The sequence below is a fragment of the Nannospalax galili genome, unplaced genomic scaffold, assembly GCF_000622305.1.
Source record: "Nannospalax galili isolate Female #2095 unplaced genomic scaffold, S.galili_v1.0 scaffold648, whole genome shotgun sequence".
In the NCBI taxonomy this organism is placed as follows: domain Eukaryota; kingdom Metazoa; phylum Chordata; class Mammalia; order Rodentia; family Spalacidae; genus Nannospalax; species Nannospalax galili.
In genome coordinates, this window is record NW_008360311.1 from 2,317,927 (window position 1) to 2,343,230 (window position 25,304).

The 25,304-nt window shown below is 49.5% G+C and overlaps 2 protein-coding genes across 3 annotated transcripts in view; one reads left to right on the plus strand and one right to left on the minus strand.

Annotated features, from left to right (window-relative positions):
- Nucleotides 1-12,956, minus strand: part of Irf6 (interferon regulatory factor 6) — a 42,641-nt gene extending 29,685 nt beyond the window's left edge. Inside the window, exon 1 of the mRNA XM_029559454.1 lies at nucleotides 12,890-12,956. The gene's annotated coding sequence lies outside the window, so the exon portion shown is untranslated. The remainder of the gene's footprint in view (nucleotides 1-12,889) is intronic.
- Nucleotides 12,957-14,877: 1,921 nt separating this feature from the next.
- The window catches only part of Utp25 (UTP25 small subunit processor component), a 23,956-nt gene continuing 13,529 nt past the window's right edge, over nucleotides 14,878-25,304 (plus strand). Inside the window, exons 1-5 of one of the 2 annotated variants that reach the window (XR_003848033.1) lie at nucleotides 14,878-15,081; nucleotides 15,766-15,805; nucleotides 17,387-17,627; nucleotides 19,941-20,111; nucleotides 23,082-23,170. Coding sequence is in view for 1 of the 2 variants with exons in the window: in XM_008824806.3 (XP_008823028.1) it covers nucleotides 14,975-15,081; nucleotides 15,766-15,805; nucleotides 17,387-17,627; nucleotides 19,941-20,111; nucleotides 23,082-23,170 (648 nt within the window). In the remaining variant the exon portion in view is untranslated. The remainder of the gene's footprint in view (nucleotides 15,082-15,765; nucleotides 15,806-17,386; nucleotides 17,628-19,940; nucleotides 20,112-23,081; nucleotides 23,171-25,304) is intronic. The other variant, XM_008824806.3, reaches the window with a different exon arrangement.

The following is a 25,304-nucleotide window of genomic DNA, read 5'->3' on the forward strand; positions in this document are numbered from 1 at the left end:
TTTTAAGATAGGATTGAATGTATCCCAGATGTATCCCAGAGTGGCCTTGAGCTCCTTTGTAGTCAAGGTGACCTTGAACTTCTGATCTTCCTGCTTATGTCCCCCACACCCCACCTGAGTGCCGAGTGCCAGCGCAGGGCCATCACACCTGGTTTTGACATTTTCACATATGAATACTGGGAGAAAATTGTGACAGTTCTCTCTCTCTCTCTCTCTCTCTCTCTCTCTCTCTCTCTGTCTTGCTCTCGCTCTCCTGCTCTCCCTCTCGCTCTTTCTCCTTCCCTCCCCTTTCCTTGCCCCTCCCTCCCTCCCTCCCTTCCTCCACAGGACCTCACAAATGCTAGGCAAACACTATATCCTGAGCCCTTTTTTTACTTTTACTGAGACACTGTCTCACTAAATTGTCTGCTCTGGCCTTGAACTTGGTCTGTAGTGTAGGCAGCCTTTGAACTTTCAACCCCCTTACCTCAGCCTCCCCCATAGCTAGCATAACAGCTGAGCTACCAGTTCCAGTTCTTCTGTATGATCCTACTATCCTCCGATCCTCCGGAATGCTGCCCTTTGAGGAAAAGCTGCCCTCTGTGCAGGAGTCCGTCCCGGCATTGCCAGCCACCCAGTCCTGCGCCTTTCACTTTCCCACAATGGTTTTGAGCACATCAGGACATTTTTAATTTTAAAAGGCGTGTTATCCATGAGCGAGTACTCGGGGAGTAGGAAGCCATCCCGCCTACTCAGTCCCCAGTTTTTCCATTAGGTCATGAGGGGAACTGGAGGCTAGGTGCTGGAATCTTACTCTGGTCCAGAGGCCTGAAGCCATATCCCAGGTTGAGAATGTGTAACCATCTGTCTGTCCCCAGGGTGTGAAGAAGGCAGCCACTCTGCCCTTGACTCTGACTGAGCCCAGGGGCTGGACCCTGAGATTTAGGAGCCTGGGAACTTCTCTGTGAGACTCAGTGTCTAGAGGCCCGGAGTTTCGAGTAGCCTCCCAGTTACAAGTAGCAGCTTGCCCTTCCTTCCCACCCAGACTGGGAGAGCTGTGGCATCTCTGATTCAGGCCCAAACCCGCCTGGCAGCCAGATTCCACAGCTCAGGCAGGAAGCTGATCTCAGCCCAGTGGACCATTTCCCTCTGGTTTTTGTCATAGAGGAATTTCCATTCCTACAGGTTGGGGTGATGGGGGTGGGCACCCACAGGCTTCTCTCTTGATCTAGAGGGGTGGGTGGAGGTCAGGATAGGGAGAAGAAAAGAGGGAGGGCAGAGAGGACAAGCTTTCCAGATGCCCTCTGGAAGCTCCTTCGGCACCAAGTTCCAAGGCAAAGAAGCAGGGAAGGCTGGACTGTGTGGACTCTGTTCTCCTGGCCAGCCCTGGGGCTGCTGCCTCCAGACTGATAAGGGAGTTCTCATGGTCTCAGATGAAGGCAGGAGAGAGGCTGGGCCTGGGCAGGTCTGCAGAGCTCTTGCTCCCTGGGCCCCTATGGGAATATGCCCTGGCTTGCTTGACCTCTTGAGTCTGTAGTAGGAGCTGTGTGTGTGTGTGTGTGTGTGTGTGTGTGTGTGTGTGTGTGTGAAGGGGGGTGTGTGTGTGTGTGTGTGTGTGTGTGTGTGTGTGTGTGTGTGTGTGTGTGTGTGTGTCCAGGGATAACAGAACAATACAGGTCATGAAGTTAAATTTGAATTTTCAGACAACAAATGCAGGAATACTCTAAGCAATTATAAATTATATATAATTTATTTTTGCCTGAAATTCAACTTTATCTGAGTGCGTCTGATTTTATCTAGCTACTGCAGTGGGTTCGGGGTTAGGACTCTGGAGGACCTGGACTGCAGCTGGCACGTGTTCTCCTGCTCCTTGCTTCTCCAGCCCTCTGGGTGCTGGGGTTGGGGGGGCTGCTAGATACATAGCCTTGTCTTGGTCAACTTCTCATCCAGCCGAGAGGACTTCCTTGGGTGCTGGTTTTGCAGCCCCTGCATGGGGCCCAGCTGCACAGGGCCAGTCCTCTTCAGTTCTCTGACTCCAGACACTTTCATGTTAAATGTTCATGCTCCATCCCAGGGCTCTTTGAAGATGAAAAGCTCCCCAGAGAAGAGCTCTGTTGTAATTAACATCATTAAGAGCAACTTTTCTCATAGTCCCAAAGAAACCTCTCCTTATAAGGAGCACCTGTTTCGCTCTCCTGGCAGCGGCTAGTCCTTCCAGCCCAACCCGCCTCCCATCCCGTCCTACCCCATGCTGCCTTAGACGTGGCTGTTTTGTTTTTTGTCTTTTCAGATAATTCTTTCTCAGGAGATGGCGCCCAGGCCTCCAGGCACAGTTCCCCACCCTCTCTTGGGACTAAGTCTGTTGGTTGGAAGCCCTAGAAAAATAGGAAAGCCTGACACTATCTACCATTCCAGCCCCAGCTTGGGACTCCAAGGCAGGTGTAAACACTGCCGCAGTCTCACCCCTCAGCCCAGGGCTCCAGCACTGGGAGCAAACCTTCCTTGATTTTGCACTCCAGGTTCTGCCGTGTCTGTGCAGAACACATGAGCACTTGGGCCAGCACACACAGTGACAGGGCAGCTCAAGAGTGTGCCCGGAGGTGCTGAATGCAGTCCCGTCTCATTTCCAGGGCGTGCATCTTTCTATTCTACCCAAGGAGCCAATAAACTTGTCCAAGAAGAGGATTTCATTCCCTAACAAGTGTACAGTGTAGCGTGGGAGAGGCTTGGCCACTGACATGTGCCAAATGAATCTATTCATAACAGCCAAAGAAGCAGCTCTCTCTGGATTCCCAAGACTCCTAGAAGACAGCTGCAGGGCTTCCTGATGTACCTGATTCGTATCTGACCTGCTGCATGATTGTCAAACTTAACAGAGTGCTCTGTGCGGGCCCTGATGGCAGGCAGGCACTCTGTCCAGTCTAGCTGCATGTGCAAGAATTTTACACTATAGATTGATGATGTCAAATTAGGAAGTGTGAGCTAGAGAGATGGTTCAGCTGTTGTTTGCTGCTCTTACAGAGGCCCCCAAGTTAGAGGGCAGCACACAACTGCTGTAACTCCAGCTCCAGAGAATCCAACACCTTCTTCTAGCCTCTTGTAGCCACACAGCACTCACACACACACACACACACACACACACACACACACAGTCAGAGGCACCCCCCCCACACACACTCACATATTCACACACAGAAGTACCCCAGCACATATACACACACAAAGACATACCCACTCATACAAAAATACTCAAAGGTAGCTCTGCACCCCCACAAGTGCAACACACACATTGTCACCTACACTCACGTTCACACACAGTTACCTACACTCACATTCACACACACACACAGTGTCAGAGGCACCCCACACACACACACTCACATATTCACACACAGAAGTACCCCAGCACATATACACACACAAAGACATACCCACTCATACAAAAATACTCAAAGGTAGCTCTGTACCCCCACAAGTGCAACACACACATTGTCACCTACACTCACGTTCACACACAGTTACCTACACTCACATTCACACACACACACAGTCACCTACACTCACATTCACACACACACAGTCACCTACACTCACATTCACACACACACAGTCACCTACACTCACTTTCACACACACACAGTCACCTACACTCACACACACACAGTCACCTACCTACACTCAAATTCACACACACACAGTCACCTACACTCACACACACACACACAGTCACCTACACTCAAATTCACACACACACAGTCACCTACACTCACACACACACACACAGTCACCTACACTCACATTCACACACACACAGTCACCTACACTCACACACACACACACAGTCACCTACACTCAAATTCACACACACACAGTCACCTACACTCACACACACACAGTCACCTACACTCACACACACACAGTCACCTACACTCACACACACACAGTCACCTACACTCACATTCACACACACACACAGTCACCTACACTCACACACACACAGTCACCTACACTCACATTCACACACAGTCACCTACACTCACTTTTCACACACACACTGTCACCTACACTCACTTTCACACACACAGTCACCTACACTCACATTCACACACAGTCACCTACACTCACACACACACACAGTTACCTACACTCACATTCACACACAGTCACCTACACTCACATTCACACACAGTCACCTACACTCACACTCACACACACACACAGTCACCTACACTCACACACACACAGTCACCTACACTCACACACACACAGTCACCTACACTCACACACACACAGTCACCTACACTCACACACACACAGTCACCTACACTCACACACACACAGTCACCTACACTCACACACACACAGTCACCTACACTCACACACACACAGTCACCTACACTCACACACACACAGTCACCTACACTCACACACACACAGTCACCTACACTCACACACACACAGTCACCTACACTCACACACACACAGTCACCTACACTCACACACACACAGTCACCTACACTCACACACACACAGTCACCTACACTCACACACACACAGTCACCTACACTCACACACACACAGTCACCTACACTCACACACACACAGTCACCTACACTCACACACACACAGTCACCTACACTCACACACACACAGTCACCTACACTCACATTCACACACAGTCACCTACACTCACTTTCACACACACAGGCACCCCTGCACATGTACACTCACAGTCAGTACTCCTGCACATATACACAGACATACACCCACTGTGCTGGATGCTTTAGTGTCAACTTGACACACCTGGGTTGAGGGAGCCTGAATTGGGGAATTGCCTCCATTGGACTGGCCTGTGGCCATGTATGTGGGACATCTTGTTGATTATTGAGTGATGTGGGTGGTACCACCCCAGAGCAGGTGGGCCTATGTCGGATCAGGCTGAGCAGGGGCCAGGGGAACAAGCCAGTAAGCAGTTCCTCCATGGCCTGTGCTCCAGCTCCTGCCTCCAGGTTCCTGCCCTGAGTTCCTACCTTGGGCTCCCTGATGAACTGTGACGCTTTCCTCCCCAAGTTGGTATTTTTGTTTTTGGTCGTTTTGAGGCAGGGTCTCCCTGTAGCACCAGCTGGCCTGGAACTCGTTATGTAGACCAGGCTACAGAGATCCTCCTGCCTCTTCCTCCCCGAGTGCTGGGATTAAAGGCACCACCACACCCAGCTCTTCCCAAGTTGGTATTGGTCAGAGTGCTTTGTCACAGTAAGGGAAAAACAAACTAGAACACCCACTCACATAAATATACTCAGAGGTAGCTCACACCCCCACGTGCACACACAGACATACCTTTGCTCACACACACACACACACACACACACACACACACACACAGAGGCACTCTTGCACCCACACAGTCAGAGGCACGCCTGCATGCTCATACATAGAATCAGAGGCATCCCTACATTCTCACACATGGTCAGAGGTCCCCCTGCACGTTCACACACAGTCAGAGGCATGCCTGCACGCTCACACAGAGGCCCCTCTGCACGCTCACACACACTCACACACACAGTCATATTCCTCTCCAGGAGCAGCCGAGTCAATGCTTCCCCACCCTCACTGTCTCATTCAGTTTAACTTAATAGAAGTTGTGCTTAGACAGCAAATACCGTTGAACACATAACCACAGCCCACACTGGGCATTACTGGTCCAGATCAGATGCCGTCACCAGCACACACCAAATGAACTAGCAAACAAGGTGTGCCCACTGGTGACAAACAGTTGTGATAAGACAACCTCCTCACATGAGAGTCTAGACTCTGGGTGGTGTCCAGAGCCACGAGCATCCCATAGAGAAGGGGACACCATGGGGACAGCGTGAGCCTGCCGCTATGCCTCCCTGCAGCCTGGTCTTGACACACGTGAAGTTGAAGGACTCACACTCTGGGGACCCCGAGAGCTGCACCTCAGGAGCTGGTTCTGGTCTGGCAGCCTGAGCATTAGGAGTGAGGGAAGGTGGGAGAAGAGGAGGGAGATGTGGGAGGGGTAGGAAGAGCTGGGAGGGGGAGGGGGAGTTAGTCCAGGCTGGCCTCAAACTCAAGATCCTTCTACCTCAGCCTCCTGAGTGCTGGGATTACAGGCCCGTGCCATCATGCCTTGCCTAGAGTCAGTATCTTTGACAGATTTGGCCAAATGGGGAAGAAAGGAAGGACTCCCTGGAGAAGCTCAGCAACACTGGGACGGCCGAATTAAAGAAAAACTCAGTCCATTTTACTGAAGGTCAGAAACATGGGGACAACTTTCAAGAGTGAGTGTATGACTGTTCTTTTATTTATTAATTTTTTAACATGTATGAGTGTGCTGCCTGTATGTATGTAAGTGCACTTTTGTCCGAAATACCTGAGGAGGAGGTCAGAAGAGAGTGTTGGATCCCCTGGAACTGGAGTTACAAATGGTTGTTAGCCGCCATGTAGGTGCTAGGAATTGAACCCGGGTCCTCTGCAAGAGCAGTCAGTGCTCTTAACTGCTGAGCCATTTCTCCAGCCACCAACTATTTTATTTATTTTGATTTTTTTATATGTATGAGTGTATTACCTGCATGTATGTAAGTATACCCATGTCATGGAATGCCCACCCAGAATAGGACATCGAATCCCCTGGAACTGTAATTACGGACAGTTGTTAGTTGCTGTGTGGGTGCTGGGACTCAAACCCAGGTCCTCTGCAAAAGCAGTCAGTGCTCTTAACCACTGAGCCATCTCTCCAGCCCCTTAAAATCCTTTAAAATTTATTGTTATTTTGTGTGTATGAATGTGTTGCCTGAACGTATGTAAGTGCACCTGCGTCTTGCAATGTCTGTGGAGATCAAAAGAGGGTGTTGAATCCTCTGGAACTGGAGTTATGGGTGGTTGTTAGCTACCATGTGGCTGCTGGGAACTGAACCCAGGTCCTCTGTGAGAGCAGCCAGGGCTCTTAACCACTGAGCATCTCTTCAGCCCTTGACTCAATTTTTAAAGAGTAAGAGCATAAAGAAAACTAGGCCCATACTTACTCCAGGAAAATGATCTTATCAGTCATCAATCAAACTGACTGGAGTGTTCTGAGGAGTCTTGGTTGCCATGGGCAGGGTAGCGTGTGGTGGACAATGAGGAATGCCTCCACCAAATCTAGGTCAGGCTGCATTAGTCACTCCGTCTCTGCTCTCAGCATGTGGCTCATACTTTCATTTAAGAATCTATCACCTCACAGCTCCCCCCAGGCTCAGGGACTTTGGTGGAAGGGGGGGCAGAAAGATTGTAAAAACCAGAGGCTGTGGAGGACCAGGCCAAACAGTGTCCTCTGGACGTGACAGGACCACTGCACTCATGAACGCAGCACTGTGGTTGCACACGACCTGCACCAGTGATCACTCTAGCATGGAGGATGGAGGGAGGGGTCATGAGCACCCCTAGCTGAGGAGCTACTGAGCGTTGAGGCTGCTTGGGGAGGGAGAGTCAGTTTTTCGTTAAGGGTGTGACCCCTGGTAGGTCAGCCATGCTCCAGTGGATGGTCCCACATCCATGAGTACATGGGCAGCACAAAGTGGACTTGGTGGGTTCTAACACCTGGACCACGCGTTCTCTGGGAAACGCTGGCCCCTCTGTGCAGCTCCCTCAGAGCTTCTCCACCGCGGCAGGAAGGTCTTCACCCTCTGGTTTCCTGCAACTCCTTGTACATTTTTAGCCTACAACAATGCAATTGTTCTCTAATGACTTTGTCTCCCCATTTGGGCTTGAGATCTTCAAAGGAAAAGTCTGAGGTTTGAGCTTTTCAAGCGCTTAATGCCTAGAAGGAATGTGGTAACTGCTTCATGTTTGATGGATGAAGGAGTGGGTGCGTGTGTGCTTGTGAGCCTGCCCAGAAACACGGAGAGGAGTGTGGCTCTACAGCCCTCCAGCAGATGGGACAGGGTAAACTTCATCCAAAACGGCTACAGGCCTATCCTCAAATCAGATGGATACAAAGTAAAAAAGTTTCATTTGTAGCAGGGTATGGCCTTTAATCCCAGCGCTGGGGAGGCAGAGGCAGGTGGATCTCTATGAGATAGAGGCCAGCCTGGACTACATAGGGAGTTCCAGGCCAGCTAGGGCTACAAGGAGACCCTTTCTCAAAAAGACCAAAAAATTTTTTTTCTTTTATAGTCTATGTCTACTGGTAAATCAATTCCCAGGAAACATTTGTCTACGGGCACTATTTTTTAAACTAAAGGTCACTATAACCAGGGGTGGTGCTGCATGTCTTTAATCCCAGAACTTGGGAGACTGAGGCTGAGGAGAGAAAATTTTGAGTTTGAGGTCTGTAGGCTACATGAGCTCCTGTCTCAAAAATCTGAAAATAAGGGGCTGGGGAGATGGCTCAGCAGTCAAGAGCAGTTAGGACCTGAGCTCAAATTGCAGCACCCACAGGTAATGAACAACCATCCATAACTCCAGTTCCAGGAGATTCAGTGCCCTCTTCTGGCTTCTGCAGGCATTGCACAACATGGGCACACGTACATTGCAGGCATAACACTCATACACAGAAAATAATAAATAACTGAAAATAAAATGCCATTATAATCTAGACTTCGAGAATGCAGGAATAGAAAGGGAGGGAACTGTGTGTACACAATATTTTACTTTTCTGTCTTTTAAAAAATTATTTAATTTATGTATACGAATGTTTTGCCTGCATGTAAATGCACCACATGTGTGCAATGCCCCACACAGTCTGTGACATATAACCTTCTGGTCCTATGTAGTCTGTGACATAGAACCTGTGGGTCCTGTTTGAACCCCACACATTCCCTGCCTACATGGTCAGTAGAAACCCAGTGCCATGTGCAGTGGCTGTCCCTGACCAAGAGGCCCCCAAGAGCAAAGAGCAGAGGCTTCTCCCAGTCAGGGTAGACAGTACCCTGATTGCTTCCCTGGCCTCCAGCATCATCAGCTCGTAACTGTCTCCATGCTCCCATAACGATCAGCTCACTGTTCATCACACGCCTTGTAACTGTCTCTGTGCCACTCTATGCGCAGTCAAGACTAAACACTCCACGAGGAGGCTGGCATGGATCTTATTCTGCTCGCCTGAGTTGCCAGCATAGCACCTGGCACATGGCAAGTGTTCAGTAAATATTTGTGAATGAGTAGCTCATCTTGTTTCATGGTTTTCTGAGTTGAGATTTTCTGCCAGTACTCTTAGTGAGAGACAGGATGGGGCTGTATGTGGAGAAAGATGTGTGTGTATTCGGTAGAAAAGCTAGTCGTATGTAGGAAACTGTGATATAAGGCCACTGGGACACAAATGCACACAGACACACACACACACACACACACACACACACACACATTTCCCTTATAGCCTCCTCAAACCAGAAGCTGAAATATTTGAATTGCCACTATTTGCATCACACCTTTGAGATCTAGTGGCTCATTCCCAGATATGTCTTTGTGACCACATTTTATTTAGAGTGTATGATATACATACACACACATATATATACATATATGTATATCTATATATATGTGTGGGTGTGTGGGTATGTATCCCAAAGCCCACAGTCAATGTCCAGTGTCTTCCCCAATCAGTCTCTCCACAATTTTATTATTATTATTATTATTATTATTATTATTATTGTCTTTTTGAGACAGGGTCTCCCTGTAGCCCCAGCTGGCTTGGAACTCACTATGTAGACCAGGCTGGCCTTGAATTCACAGAGATCTGCCTGCCTTTGCCTCTGGAGTGCTCGGATTAAAGTCACCACACCTGGTATCCACCTTATTTTTTAATTAAATTAATTAAAAAAATTTTTAAAGGTTAAAAAAAGTGTGTGCGTGTGCATGTGTGCCCTGTGAGTGCAGTTCCCATGGAGGTCAGAAGAGAGTGTCACATTTCCTGGAACTGGGCTTACAGACAGTTGTTAGCTGTCATGTAGGTGCTGGGAACTGAAAACCTGGTCCTTTGTGAGAGCAGTCAGAGCTCTTAAATGCTGAGCCATCTCAGCCCCCTTTAAAAACATTTTAAATTTATTTTTAAACTTTTAAAAAAAACTATTATTTTTATATTTTTATGAGTACGCATGTATTTCCTGCATGTAGGTAAGTGCACCCGTGTCGTGCAATGCCCACGGAGGACAGAAGATGCTGTCAGATCCCCTGGAACTGGAGTTACAGATAGTTGTTAACTGCCATGTGGGTGCTGGGATTCGAACCTGGGTCTTCTGCAAGAACTGCCAGTGCTCTTTGTTAGAGTCCAGGTCTGCAGATGACCCTCTCCCAGTGTAAAAAGCCTCACAAAACAGGCCATGAGGCCCCCTTGCAAAATAGGAACTGGCCCGACAGCTACATTTAGAGCTGGCTCAGCACAAAGCTGTTCGCCAGATAATTTTGGAAGATTATTAAACAGGTCCCTGCACCCAGACCCAATGATGTAAGAGCTGTCTCAGTTCAAGCTCCTCCCTTGAAACTGTAAAGATTATTTTTGCCACCCTCCACATCCCCCAGCGCCCCCAAAAGCACTTCCTCAGCAGTCAGAAGGTGGCTGGTTGCTTTCTCTCCCCAGCTGAGCTGCCAGCCACCAGCAATCCTAAGAAATAAACTTTGCTTTACTGGAGTCTTCCTATGTTTCCTGTGGCTATTCCCTGCCTGGCTTTTATCTAACATTCTTAACTGCTGAGCCATCTCTCCAGCCCCTACATTTATTTTTAAATATATTTTTTAGTTTTTATTTTATGGGTATGAGTGTATTGCCTGCATGTGTTAAAGTGCACTCATGTTAAGCAATGCCTATGGCGGTTAGAAGAGGGCATCAGATCCCTGAAACAGGAGTTAATGAAAGGTTGTATCTGCCATATGGGTACTAGGAACTGAACCTGGGTCCTCTGCAAGAGAAGCCAGTGCTCTTAACCACTGAGCCATCTTTCCAGCCCATCTTAATTTTCGGGGGGGTGGAGGAGGTGAGACAGGGTCTCACTATGTAGTCCTGTCTGGCCTGGAACTTGCTATGTAGACCAGGCTGGCCTTGAACTCACAGAGATCCACCTGTCTCTGCTTTCCAAGTGCTGGGATTAAAGGCATGAACTACCATGCCTGGCCCATCTTGTTTTTTTTTTTTTAATATTTTATTATTTTTATGTGTATGAGTGTATTGCCTGCATGTATGTAAATACACCTGTGTCGTGCAATGTCCATGGATATCAGAAGAGAGTATCAAATTCCCCTGGAACTGGAGTTATGGAGAGTTGTAAGCCTCTATGTGGATCCTGAGAATCAAACCCGGGTCCTCTGCCAAAAGAGTCAGTGCTCTTAACTGCCCCACCATCTTGTTTTTGGAGACAGGGTCTCTCACTAACCTGGAGCACCTCCATTGGGTGGGCTGGCCGGTCAGTGAGCTCCAGGGATCCACCTGTGTCCACCGTCCCAGCACTGGGGTTCCAGATATGGGCCTGGATTGTACATGGGTTCCGGGAATCTGAACTCAGGTCCTCACGCTTGTGACGCAGACTTTACGGATATCTCCCAGCCTGCTTACATGTTTTAAATCACAAACATTCCCAGTGTCTGAGGGGAACCCTCAAATGGTGCTAATCCCTAGTTCTGTTGAGAATCTTGGACAGACAGCTGCTCCCTTTCTGTAGTCTGCGTTAGAAAATGGTCCTGTCTTTTAACTGCGTAGCCAGACATTACATAGGCTCATCCAACCTCATATACCACATTTGCCAGGGATTTAAACATCATTTTGTATAGCTCCATGAGTTCATGAGCCTAGAGATGAAAGCACAAATGATCGGTGACTGTTAGAAGACAGTGCCCAGCTCCTTGCACTGAAAATGGCAAAGGTGGGCTGGAGAGATGGCTCAGTGATTCAGAGCACCAGCAGCTCTTGTTGAAGACCTGGGTTCTGTTCCAAGCACCCACATGGAGGCTAACAACCATCTGTAACTCCAGTTCCAGTGGATCCAATGCCCTCTTCTGGCCTCCCTGGGCATTGCATGACATGGGTGCACTTACATACATGCAGGCAAGACACTCATACACATAAAATAAAAATAATAAAATAAGCTGGGCATGGTGGTGCACACCTGTAGTCCCAGCACTTGGGAGGCAGAGGCAGGTGGATCTTTGTGAATTCAAGGGACAGGGAGACCCTGTCTCAAAAAAGACCAAAATAATAATAATAATAATAATAAAAAAATATTTTCACCCCAAAAGGAAATTGACAAAGGTGAAGAATAAAGCACTTATTTGTCCTACATAAACTGAACCACTAAAGAATCAAAATGCAGGTAAGAGAGTTCTGTCAGTAAGAGCTAGCAGTCAGCCTGTGACAGCTGGTGTGAGGCCCTGAGTTCCAGCTCCACCGTCATGCACTTTTATGTATGTGTGCTTGTACACACACACACACACACACACACACACACACACAATGAGAATATTGAACTCTAAGATATGATCACAGTGTGTTAATGGATTTAGACATGGTGAGCCAGGTGTGGGAGTAAGAGGACTAGGAGTTTCAGGTCAGCTTCAGCTACATAGTGCATGAAGCCTTGTCACAAAACAAAGGCAGATCTTTTTATTGAAAAATAATTTATGGGCTCTGGAGATGACTCAGCGGGTAAAGTGCTTGCCATGCAGGTATGAGGATCTGAGTTCAAATCCCAAGACCCCATATAGAAGCAGGGCACAGCAGTATAGGTCTGTAACCCCAGTGCTGGGGGCAGCGTGGGGACTGGAGGATCCCTGGAGCCTGATGGCCAGCTACTGTAGCTGAATTGGGGTGCTTCAGGTTTAGTGACAGACTCTGCCTCAAAAAAGAAGATGGCCATCAAAGCCACCAAAGTATGGAAATAAAAATGATGCAGCGTTTATGAGGCAATCGGAAATCTGAACATCAACTGACCTTGTGATGATATTGTTGGGTGAGATCGTGGCTGTATTATCTTGAGTGGGAAACTGTTGAGGATGAATAGTGGGTACTCACTGCTGGTAAGAAGTCTGTTACACCACCTTGTCTCCTTTGGCATTTGCTGCACTTGAAGTTTCTCATGGAATGTTTTTCTTTCAAGTTGTTACAGCTTCCCGATGTTTCGGTATCGTTGCCCTTCTCCCAACCCTTCGGATCATTATCCTAGACAATCTTCTGTCAACTTCAAATAGCCTGGGAACATAATTAATCCATTGGCATCTCTCTGTACAGCAATACAGAAGATTATTTCCTGGACCACCTTTAACCCTGAAAATACTAAGTACCTTTGAGTAAGATGAGGATACCTTGAGGAGCCGGGCATGGTGGTGCATGCCTTTAATCCTAGCACATATATACATAGAGTGTGTGTGTGTGTGTGTGTGTTGACATGTAAGGAATTTCCACTATTGGCACAAAGAAGATGGTTAAGTTCTTGGCCATCAGGTTAATTTTTCACATAGAACCTCTTTCAGTGTTGTTGAAGGCTAATATAAATATTTGTGGGAGAAAGGGAACTTGTTTTCCATTATTCGGTAAGCCAGTGCTGAGACTGTTTAGCAGGGTTAGGGTGAATGTTTGCATAGACCTGGGAATGGTCTAGACTTGCATACTGGACCACAGGGATGTAGAAACAGGAGAGAATGAGAGCTACCTCACGTGCTCAAACTTCCAGCTTTTGATGTGAGACCTCTGAAAGAATACCAAGAAACTGGCTGTCTCTGGGGAGGGAAGCTGGGGGGGGCACTTGGGTGAAGGAGGGGGAGGTGCCGCTCTATGTTGCTGTGGTTGGGTTATACTGTGCTGGAGCCATAAAATATATGAGGCCATTTTGCAAACAGCCTTTTGTTGACATAAGTGACTATACCTTTTATCTTTGAAGTAGACAGAAGGCAGGTGTCTGTTTATGGGTCCCTCGGCTGGGTCAGCGGCTGGCCACCACCACCACCCTGCTTGCATAGTTTTTGGTGATCTCTTGCCATCTCTTTTCCCACATTAGCTTCTTGGAATCTAATTAGTAGGGGTGGATGACCCCTGGAACAGACAGGCACAATCTAGTAGTTACAACGTCTACGGGGCAGTCTGATGTTGAGAAAAACTGGACTTTTCACAGGCTCGATGGCACTGCTTTGGGGGATCCTGTACTTGGTGATCTAGCACTTTGTTTTTACGGAGTGTGAAGTTAGAAGGGAAAAAGTCTTAATCTCCTGTGGCTCAAGCAGCCTGCGTGCTGCTGCGGACCCCTCAAGTCCGCATCCAGTTTTTTTCTTGCTTTTTCATCTTTATTTAGATTTTTGAACAATAAAGGTCTAGTCGAGACCTTTATTCTTCCTGCCTCAGCTTCATTAGGACAGAGATAACAGGCATGTGTCACCCTGCCCAGCCTGTTTAGTGTGGGGGTGTTTGGTTTTCTTCTTTTCCAGTGCTGAGGCTCAAACACGGGTTTGCATGGCACATGTGAGGCACTCACCCGATCACTGAGCTGCACCCTAGCCTCGGTTTGGGTTCACACACTGCAGCTGGCCTGGAACGCCCTATGCAGACCAGGCTGGCCTTGAACTCACGGAGATCCGCCTGCCTCTGCCTCCCCGCTCTGGGATCCAAAGGCGTGCGCCACCACGCCCGGCCAAGTTTGACTCATCTCGGTAATATATGCAAAATGCTACTTTCCTGTGTTTCTGCTTTTGTTAAATAAGGAATGCAGGGAAGACGTCTTCACCGCCGGAATTCTGGGTAGACCAGGCTGGCCTCGACCCTGCAGGCCCACAGGTTTCCCTCCCACATCCACAAGGGACCGGGACGGGACCAAAGCGGGGGTCCGACCGCGCATGCGCATGCCCGCCCGCGCGCCCGGGACGCTCCGGTAGGGGGCGGCAGCGCCAGCCGAAGGTGTAGCCCTGTCGTGCACACGCGGCGTAACGCTGCTTCGCTTTACGGCACTCCGCTTCCGCCGTACAGCGGGCGCCCACGTGCGTGCGGACGCCGCCGCTTCCTGATCTCCGCTCCGCGGCACGGGCGGCTATGGGCAAGCGCGGGAGCCGCGGCCGCAGCCTGTTGCTCGGCACCCTGACCAAGAAGCAGAAGAAGCACCTCCGCGACTTCGGCGAGGAGCACCCCTTCTACGACAGGTGGGGCCCGGGACACGGCCTCGGCGTGCGCAGCACCGGGCACAGTACCCGCCTCGGGGCCTGTCTACAGCACCCGCCTCGGGCGCCCTGTCTATAGCAATGGGCCTAGCACCCACCTCGGGGGCTCTGTCTACATCACCGGGCCCACTACCCACCTGGGGGGAGGAGCTGTCTGTGGTACTGGTCCAGCACCCACTTAGGAGGTCCTGTCCACATAACTGGGTCTAGCACCCACCTTGGGGGGCCGTGTCTACAGCACTGGGCATAACACCCGCCTCGGGCTACTCTGTCTGTAGTATTGGGCCTGTCTTCACAGGGACCAGCTGGTTGCTTTCTAAGAAAGCTGGCACTTGGACTAGGCAGGAGGATCTCAAGTTAGAGTCCAGACAGGGCCAAGTCAGGGTCTCAAAAACAAGACAAAGAATGAGAAAAAAAGTTTAGGGAGAGGTGAGCCCTGGTTGTGTCATTTGAGAGCCAGTTTCTGTGTGATTTGTTCTTATGTGATGCTGCTAAATCTACTTGTTGAGTTCTTGTCATCCCTCTCCCTGTGTTTGTGGAGTTTTTGTAATGACTAATCGTTGTAATGGGTTCTGCATTATTTTTTTCTCTTAAGTTGACTTTAGTAGGCCTTTTAATGTCATTATTGTGAAGTGGTGCCTAAAATTTAACATCCATCTCTTTCAGGGTTTCCAGAAAGGATGCAAAACCACAGATTTGTCAACTGGTAATGCTTTTTTCTTTGTCTTAGTTGGAACTGGATTATTACTTATGGGTTGTATGTAGGACTAAAGCTTAGATACAGGGGCTGGAGAGATGGCTCAACAGTTAAGAGCCCTGACTGCTCTTGTAGAGGACCGGGCACCCACATGGCGGCTACAAACCGTCCTTAACTCCAGTTCCAGGGGAATCTGACACCCTCTTCTGACCTCTGCAGCATTGCACGACACGAGTACACTCAACATACATGACATACATGCAGGCAATACACTCATACACAAAATAAAAATAAAAAATATTAAAAAAAAACTTAGATACATTGCTTTCTGTTTTAGATGTAGCTGTGATTTTAGCAGTGTTGCTTAGTTTTAAAAGATGGAGATGTCTGTAAAAATTCCATGGTGATAACCAAAGCCAGAATTGGAAAGTACCCTGAGGCACTGACCTGTTAGGCCCTCTTGAAGAGGGTCACCAGAGTGCTGGCTCTTAGTGTGGCCTAAGAGAGCATCATGGGTTTTTTTTAAAGAACTCTCAGTATAAAATGGACAGCAGGCCTGTCACATTACAGCAAACTCAGATTGTCCTCGTTTTGTTTTTAATTTACTCCTTGACACATGAAGCCTAATGTCTGAGATGGAGGTTAAATCCCATAGCCTAAAATTCTGTTTGAAAAGTCAGTTTTCTTTCCCTGTGCAGCTGTTAGAGCTGGAACCTTAGCTTGACTGACTGTTTTACTTACGTTTGGTGCTGGGTTTGGTTGGATAAATGAGACTGCATCGTAATTGCAGAGAAGCTCATTTGGGTTTTTCATTTGTTTTGTTTGCTTTTTGTGTGTATTCATTGTACAAAATAGTGAGTTTCTAAAGAAATGGCATTACTCATTCACTGGATCCCCTGGGGAGTGGTAAATGCACGACATGTAACATTTTCATATATGTAAATCATACGCCTGTCACTCTGGGCTCTTCCCTTCCCTTTGCTGGTCACCTCTCTTCCCAAATACTCCTAATTTCATGCCCCCCCCCCCCAAAATCTAACTTCCACATATGAAACAGTGATGTTTGTCTTTCTGAGTCTGGCTTATTTTTACTTAATGATTACCTGTTCCATCCATTTCCCTGCAGCACATGACATAATTTCATTAATTATGGCTGCGGCAACTCCATTGTGTGTGTGCGTGCACATGTGTGCATGTGTGCACATCATGTATGGTGCCTTATCACTTGCATATCTCACTTTCTTTGCATCTGCTGATGGAAGCTAGGAAGGTTTCATGACTGGAGAACAGCGTCTGTTGTTGCTCTGCTTGTGTGCTTTGTGTGCCTGATCAGCGTGCCGGCCGCAGCATGTGTGTGGAGCTCCGAGGACAACTCTGGCGTTGGTTCGCTCCTACCTTGTGGGCCCCAGGTACTGAACTCAGGTTGTCAGTCTTGGTGGCAAGTAACTTTATGCAGTGAGCTATCTCACTAGCCTAGGAAGAGTTTGTATTTAAGGAACACAGAACCTGCTTGCTTGGTGGCTAGTGGTCTTCTTGTGACAGCGAAAACGATGTAACTTTTGTTTTCTAAAACTCCCATTTTCCTTTTAGTCAGAGAGTTCAGATACTTCACATTCTGACAGTGAATCAGAGAGTGAACAAGAGCATGTTTCAGGGTACAACAAACTACTTGCTTCATTGAAGAATGTTTCTGAGGAAGAAGAGGATGAAGAGGAGGAGGAAGAGGAAGAAGGCAGTGTTGTAGATGATGCAGAAGTGAGCGACGGAGGTGGTGGTGAGGATGCCAGCGTGGAAGGAGAAACAGCCGCAGAGCCAGCTGAGACGCAGGGGGGTAAGTGTTGGCCTTGGCTCATCGGCTTTGCGAGGGCAGACTGCTCCAAGCTGCGTACGCTGCGTCCTCCTCACATGGGTCCAAAGCAGGAATTCGGCCTTCCTGGTTTGGTTATGTTTTAAGGATCTGGAGGGGACAAAGGACCCTCTCATTAGAAAAATGTAGACATGCCACGTACTTGCTCTTTCAGGGACTCACTGAGCCTAAGATGGCCTGGCTTACAAGTGGAATATAATTCTGTCACTGTGACAGATAGCTCAGTTAAGATAAGAAGTTATTCAATTTCAATAAGAGATAAGTGTGATGGGAGGTAGATGTAAAAATACACAGAAATTTCCAAGCGCCAGATTTGTGTTTGCACGGAACAGCTAGAGGTGACAGCACAGAGGTGTACTTGTATCCATGGGGTTCGTCCCCCAGGACAGGACTGGAATGGGCCGCCATCTCAGAACTCAGACTCCTCGGTCACTGCCCTGCCCCATGCTGGGGCCCAAACCCAGGACCTGGTACATCCTGGACAGGCGCTGTACCACTGAGCTACTTCCCTAGCCCTTGGGTACCTGTGAGTCAGGGTCTTGCTGTGTGTCCCAGACCAGCTTTGAACTCATGATTCTAATACCTCTGCTCCCAAGGGCTGGGAGTACAGGTGTGTGCCAGCATGCCTGCCACACTACCAGGTATGTCTGATGACTTTCACACTTGCTATCTCGGTCCTGTTTTCTTTACAGTCTCCGCTTCTTGACTTTTTCCTTTAAAATCAGCTTCATTGCAGTATTTTACATGCAATAAAATGGACTCAGTTTGGGCTGGTGAGAGACGGCTCAGTGGGTAAAAGTGCTTGCTGCACAAGCCTGATGGCGTGAGTTGGGTTCCTTAGAACCCACATAAAGGTAGAAGGAGAGAACCAACTCCACAAAGTTGTACTTGATCTCCACATGCACACTGAGGTGCACACGCCCCCCCCATACAAACGATAAAATAAATACAGTGTACCTGATTGTTGTATACAGTTTGAGCTTTGACAGGTATGTACCTCCCAGTGTCTCCAGAAACTCCATTTTACCCTTGGCCCCCGTTCCCCACCCTGGACAGATACCCACTGAGTTGACGCTTTTCTCTGTGGATTAGGTTTTACTCATTACAGAAATTATGTGTGAACACTATCTACTGTTTTTGAAACAGTCTCACTTTGTGAGGCCAGCCGTGAATTTACTGTGTAGCCCACACTAGCCTCTAAGTTATGACAGTCCTGCCTCAGCCTGCCCCCCCCGCCCCCCAGGGTTTGGATTACAGGTGTGCCCCACCCCGTCTGGCTTTGTCCATCTTTGACCCTTGATGTTACTATGATTCATGTCTGTGTGGTTTTAATTTATTATGTATATATGCCCGTGTATATATGGGTACCACGTGCATGCAGACAGTTGTGAGCTGCCATGTGGGTGCTGGGAATAACCTGGGTCCTCTGGAAGAGCAACAGTGGTCTGAACCTCTGAGCCATGGCTCCAGTCCCTCATTGGTGTTCTTAATTCTCACCTTTTTATTGCTGGGGTGCCACACTACCAGGTATGTCTGATAACTTTCACACTTGCTATCTCAGTCCTGTTTTCTTTACAGTCTCCGTTTCTTTTTTTAGGACAGGGTCTTCCTGTATAGACCTGGTTGGCCTGGAACTCACTGTGTAGACCAGGCTGGCCTAAAAGTCACAGAGGTCCATCTCCCTCTCGAATGCTAAGATTAAAGGTGTGGGCCCCTCTTGCCTTTGTTCTGCTCAAGTCTTCAGCAGATTGGATGAGGCCCACCACATTGAGAAAGGCTGGAGGTGGAGCTCAGTTGGTGGAATGAATGCCTGCCTGGCATGCACAGAGCCCTGGCTTCGTCCCCAGCACTGCATAGCCTGGGCATGGTGGAGCACTCAGGAGATAGTGACAGAAGAGTCAAAAGTTCAAAGTCATCCTCAGCCCTAAGTGAGTTTTAAGACCAGCCTGAGCTACGTGAGACCGTCTCAAAAAAAGAGAAGAAAAAAAATTTGCTTGCATTGAAGAGTCACGTGCCTTCCTGGAAGTCCCCATTTTTAACATAAATCTCATGCAGAAACATCCGAAGCAGCACTTGAGCACACCTGCAGGTTCCAGGGCCAGCTCAGTTACAGAACTGACCATCACCCGAGTCATTGGTCAGGACTAATTCTAAAGGGTGGCTTCCATTGAGTTACCTGATTATCCTTTAAAAATAACAGGGCGTACATCCACAAATGGTATGACTCAGCATTTCGGTATGAGTGGACAATTTTACGACTGTTTCTCAACATTTCAGGTGGGGCCTTAGCTGCTGACTTGGAGGGGAAGGACTGGGAAGAGCCTCCTGGCTCCTCTCAGAAATCCGCAGAGGAGTTCACAGATGACAAGCACGAGTCACTGTTCAGCCTGGAAACCAATTTTCTGGAAGAGGAATGTAGAGACAGCTGTTCCTGGAAAGCGTCCCAGGGTGAGAGTCAGTGAGGGCTCTGGGGACATGTGAACTCTGGTGCTGGTGGGTCCTGTGCTGGTTCCTGTTCAGTCTCCTGGCCTGGAAGGAGCCGTAGTAAAGCCAGCACGTGGTGGTGATGGAGAGCTGGGGACAAGTGCTTCTCAGAGCATCTGTTTGTCAGTAGTTAGTGCAGAGGCCAGGCCTTGTTAGAACAAGGAGCTAGGCAGGGGTGGGGTGAGGGTGGCGGTGTCCTTTTAGCAGGAGTGGAAGAGAAAGGAAAATAGTCCATTTTCTCTCCACGCCCGGCCTTATATTGCTTATTCTCATCTTGTGTATTTAGGGTAGCAATTTTATTTGAAGCTTCCCCATTCTGATCCCTGAGAAAGTTACTTCACATTGTGTTTTGGAAAATGAGTGGACATGGAAGGAGGGTCAGGTGTTAGGCCAGAGCACTCGGTCACCTGCAGTGCATGGAGGGAGAATCGGGTGGCCAGACAGAGCACTCAGTGCTTGCAGGGCAGGTAAGAACATTGGGATCATTGCTAGTTTGGTTGAGTATTAGAATTTGTGTCTCTGCTGTCTAGAGAGTGGTCAGTCGGACATGGAGCCCTCAGGGATCTTTCCGTCTAATACAAGACAGGCACACGTGGGGCTGGATGAGTGAGGCACAGTGTGGGCCGCCCGCAGGATCCTGTGCTGGCCTCCTTGTGGGGCCAGATCTGGGCTTGGCACAGTAGGCCCCTGGGAAGCGCTTACTGTGAGAAGGAACATTACAGTGGGGTGTGCCGAAAGAGGAGGTGAAGGGAAAACTAGAGTTACTGGTGTAAAAGGGAAGGCTCGGAGGCAGAAGAATTTGAGGGACAAGAAGTTTAGAAATTGCTGAAGGGGAGGGTTCAAGTGCAGCTTGTCATGGCCTGAACTTCAGGCTGAGAAGTGTCTTCCAAGGCTTTGGGGACTTAGTGTGATCAGTGTGTGCTTTAGGAAGGTCAGCCTATCAGAAGCTTTTAAGCTTTGCATCAGGCTGGAGGATGGGGAAGCGGATGGGAGGAAGATGCACCAACACCATGAAGATGGTTCTCAGAGGAGACGGGGGATCGGTGTGTTCTCAGAGGAGACTGGGGATCGGTGCGTCCTCAGGAGACTGGGGATCGGTGTGTCCTCAGAGGAGACTGGGGATCGGTGTGTTCTCAGAGGAGATTGGGTTTTAAGCTTTGCATCAGGCTGGAGGATGGGGAAGCGGATGGGAGGAAGATGCACCAACACCATGAAGATGGTTCTCAGAGGAGACGGGGGATCGGTGTGTTCTCAGAGGAGACTGGGGATCGGTGCGTCCTCAGGAGACTGGGGATCGGTGTGTCCTCAGAGGAGACTGGGGATCGGTGTGTTCTCAGAGGAGATTGGGGATCAGTGCGTCCTCAGGAGACTGGGGATCAGTGTGTCCTCAGAGGAGACTGGGGATCGGTGTGTCCTCAGAGGAGACTGGGGATCGGTGTGTCCTCAGAGGAGACTGGGGATCGGTGTGTCCTCAGAGGAGACTGGGGATCGGTGTGTCCTCAGAGGAGACTGGGGATCGGTGTGTCCTCAGAGGAGACTGGGGATCGGTGTGTCCTCAGAGGAGACTGGGGATCGGTGTGTCCTCAGAGGAGACTGGGGATCGGTGTGTCCTCAGAGGAGACTGGGGATCGGTGTGTCCTCAGAGGAGACTGGGGATCGGTGTGTCCTCAGAGGAGACTGGGGATCGGTGTGTCCTCAGAGGAGACTGGGGATCGGTGTGTCCTCAGAGGAGACTGGGGATCGGTGTGTCCTCAGAGGAGACTGGGGATCGGTGTGTCCTCAGAGGAGACTGGGGATCGGTGTGTCCTCAGAGGAGACTGGGGATCGGTGTGTCCTCAGAGGAGACTGGGGATCGGTGTGTCCTCAGAGGAGACTGGGGATCGGTGTGTCCTCAGAGGAGACTGGGGATCGGTGTGTCCTCAGAGGAGACTGGGGATCGGTGTGTCCTCAGAGGAGACTGGGGATCGGTGTGTCCTCAGAGGAGACTGGGGATCGGTGTGTCCTCAGAGGAGACTGGGGATCGGTGTGTCCTCAGAGGAGACTGGGGATCGGTGTGTCCTCAGAGGAGACTGGGGATCGGTGTGTCCTCAGAGGAGACTGGGGATCGGTGTGTCCTCAGAGGAGACTGGGGATCGGTGTGTCCTCAGAGGAGACTGGGGATCGGTGTGTCCTCAGAGGAGACTGGGGATCGGTGTGTCCTCAGAGGAGACTGGGGATCGGTGTGTCCTCAGAGGAGACTGGGGATCGGTGTGTCCTCAGAGGAGACTGGGGATCGGTGTGTCCTCAGAGGAGACTGGGGATCGGTGTGTCCTCAGAGGAGACTGGGGATCGGTGTGTCCTCAGAGGAGACTGGGGATCGGTGTGTCCTCAGAGGAGACTGGGGATCGGTGTGTCCTCAGAGGAGACTGGGGATCGGTGTGTCCTCAGAGGAGACTGGGGATCGGTGTGTCCTCAGAGGAGACTGGGGATCGGTGTGTCCTCAGAGGAGACTGCGTGTGTCCTCAGGAGACTGGGGATCAGTGTGTCCTCAGGAGACTGGGGATCCGTGTGTCCTCAGAGGAGCCTGGGGATCGGTGGGTCCTCAGAGGAGACTGGGGCTCGGTGTGTCCTCAGAGGAGACTGGGGATCGGTGTGTCCTCAGAGGAGACTGGGGCTCGGTGTGTCCTCAGAGGAGACTGGGGCTCGGTGTGTCCTCAGAGGAGACTGGGGCTCGGTGTGTCCTCAGAGGAGACTGGGGCTCGGTGTGTCCTCAGAGGAGACTGGGGATCGGTGTGTCCTCAGAGGAGACTGGGGATCGGTGTGTCCTCAGAGGAGACTGGGGATCGGTGTGTCCTCAAGAGACTGGGGATCAGTGTGTCCTCAGAGGAGACTGGAGATCAGCAGGAGACTGGGAAAACTGCCTTTCACACTCTGATTCTCTGTATTCTGAATTAGATCCATTTCAACAACATGTCAACAAGGAACTGAAAGAAAAGGAAATTGAAGCTGCTGCCACACGCCCTCCAACTACCCACCAACTAAAAGTAAGTGCTGCTTGGTCATCCCAGTCACCAGTAGAAAAGGCCCCACGTAAACAGTGGTCTCCAGAGTGTGGGGTACACCAGTAGTAGATAGCTTGATAGGAAAGTGGGGTGTAGGGTGGCTGAAGAGCCTGGTGCATACGTATGTGGTCAGAACAGGCACTGGGAGGCTAGAGTAGGGGCTGCACAGTGCAGTGATGGTACAGGAGGCTTTGGAGACCAGAGCACAGTGCAGGATCTACATCAGTGCCTCAGCGAGCTGCAGGACCCACCAGAAGCGAGTCCAGTTTGTTGCTCTTCGTTTTTAAATGATTATCATTAGCACGAGTTCATTGTACACGATAATGGTTTTCTTTACAGTTTCATGTGTTTCTGTACTCTGGTCATGTCCCTGCCCGTTCCCTCCTCCTCACTACATCTTCTACTTTCATGTCTTTTTTGGAAGTGTGGCGGCCCACTTTCATTGGGGTTACTTACAGGAGCGTGTCCAGGTTTGGACGCGAGCATTTCCAATTTCTGATTTTTGGATTAGGGGTGCTGAGCCCGTACCAGTATTGCTCACAGTTTGAAATGCCTGAGACAGATTTACAGCGAAATTGCTCAGATCTGGATAGTTTTTACTTCTCTGTTTCACCACTGACACTGTGAGTGAAAATCAGTTTTCTGTTTTTGTTTTGTTTGAGACAGGGTCTTGCTGTTGGGTATAGCTCTTGCAGACCTTAAGTCAGTCCTCTTGCTTCAGCCTCCGAAGTGCTGGGACTTCAGGTGTGAACCACCACAAGCGATCCTGTTGCGGTTCTTTGAGACAGGCTTTCACCATGTAGCCCTGGCTAGCTTGGAATGCACTATGTAGACCAAGCTGACCTGGAACTCACTATGTAGACTAGACTGGCCTGGAACTCACAGAAATCTGCCTGTCTCTGCCTCCCGAGTGCGTGTGCCAACATGCCTGGGTTTTATAATTGCTATTTTTATTGAGTCACAGATGTACACACAGGTGTAAGAAGTCAGGGATGGCTCTTAGGTGTTTTGTCCAATTTCCCAGTGGTAACACAAAGCAGTCATAGTACAATATCACAAGGAATTAGACATGGGCACCATTATGGCTGCCTGGGGATTGAACCCCGGGACTCAGGCATTCTGGGCAGAGTGCTCTACTTCAGCACTCCATCCCCAGCCTTGGGTTTCTTGGGTTTTCTCTACTACGGTGTACTTTCTATAGTTTCATTGTCTCCACCAGCGCAGTCAAGGTACAGAACGCTCCAGCCTCCGTATGGATCCCTGTTCCTCCTTTAGAACCACACTCACCTTCTCCCATGTTGCACTCAAACCCTGATAAGCTGCCGAGCTGGTCTCCGTCGCTGTAAGCTCATCAGTTTACAGCTGCTCAAGACCTTGAGATAGGCTGCTTTGTGTAGCAGGCTTCTCTGGGGTGATCCGCGCTGTTCCAGCTGTCCACGGTTCATTTCCTTTTATTGCCAGAGTTACCCTAACTTTAGATCAGCAGTGTGCTCCAGTGAAATGTTTCTAAACTCATACCCCACAAAATAGTATTCCTTGTAATTCTAATAAGTGTGTCTCAAAAAGAGGTACAGGAAAGAGCACAGTAGGAATTAAGGAAGGGAGGGGAAGGCTCAGCTGAACACTGTCCTCTCCAAGTCAAGGCAGAGCCTTCAGTGTCTGTGGTGAGTTGTTACTCTCCCTGAGGGGATTAGGTTTCCTGTGTTACCCGAGTCCTTTACCACAGAGCCCTTTTTTTATCTGGAATGATTTGGATGCTCCCCAGAACAGTGAGAGAAACAGGATAGAGGAAGAGCTCGGGCCTGAAGCTGGTCTGCAAGTCCCACACCACCTGTGTGACTTGTCTGGACCTCTTGCCTCCGTAAGGCTCAGCATTCCGTACCCCAGACTGTGAGTGCTGAGGCACCTGGGCAGGGCTGGGTGAGGGGAGTGGCAGGATCTGTTGTCATCAAGTTCTTTAAAAGAAGTTGTTTTTTTTTGAACCGGACGTGGTGGCGCACGCCTGTAGTCCCAGCACTTGGGAGGCAGAAGCAGGCGGATCTCTGAGTTCAAGGCCAGCCTGGTCTACATAGTGAGTTCCAGGACAGCTGGGGCTACAGGAAGACCCTGTCTCAAA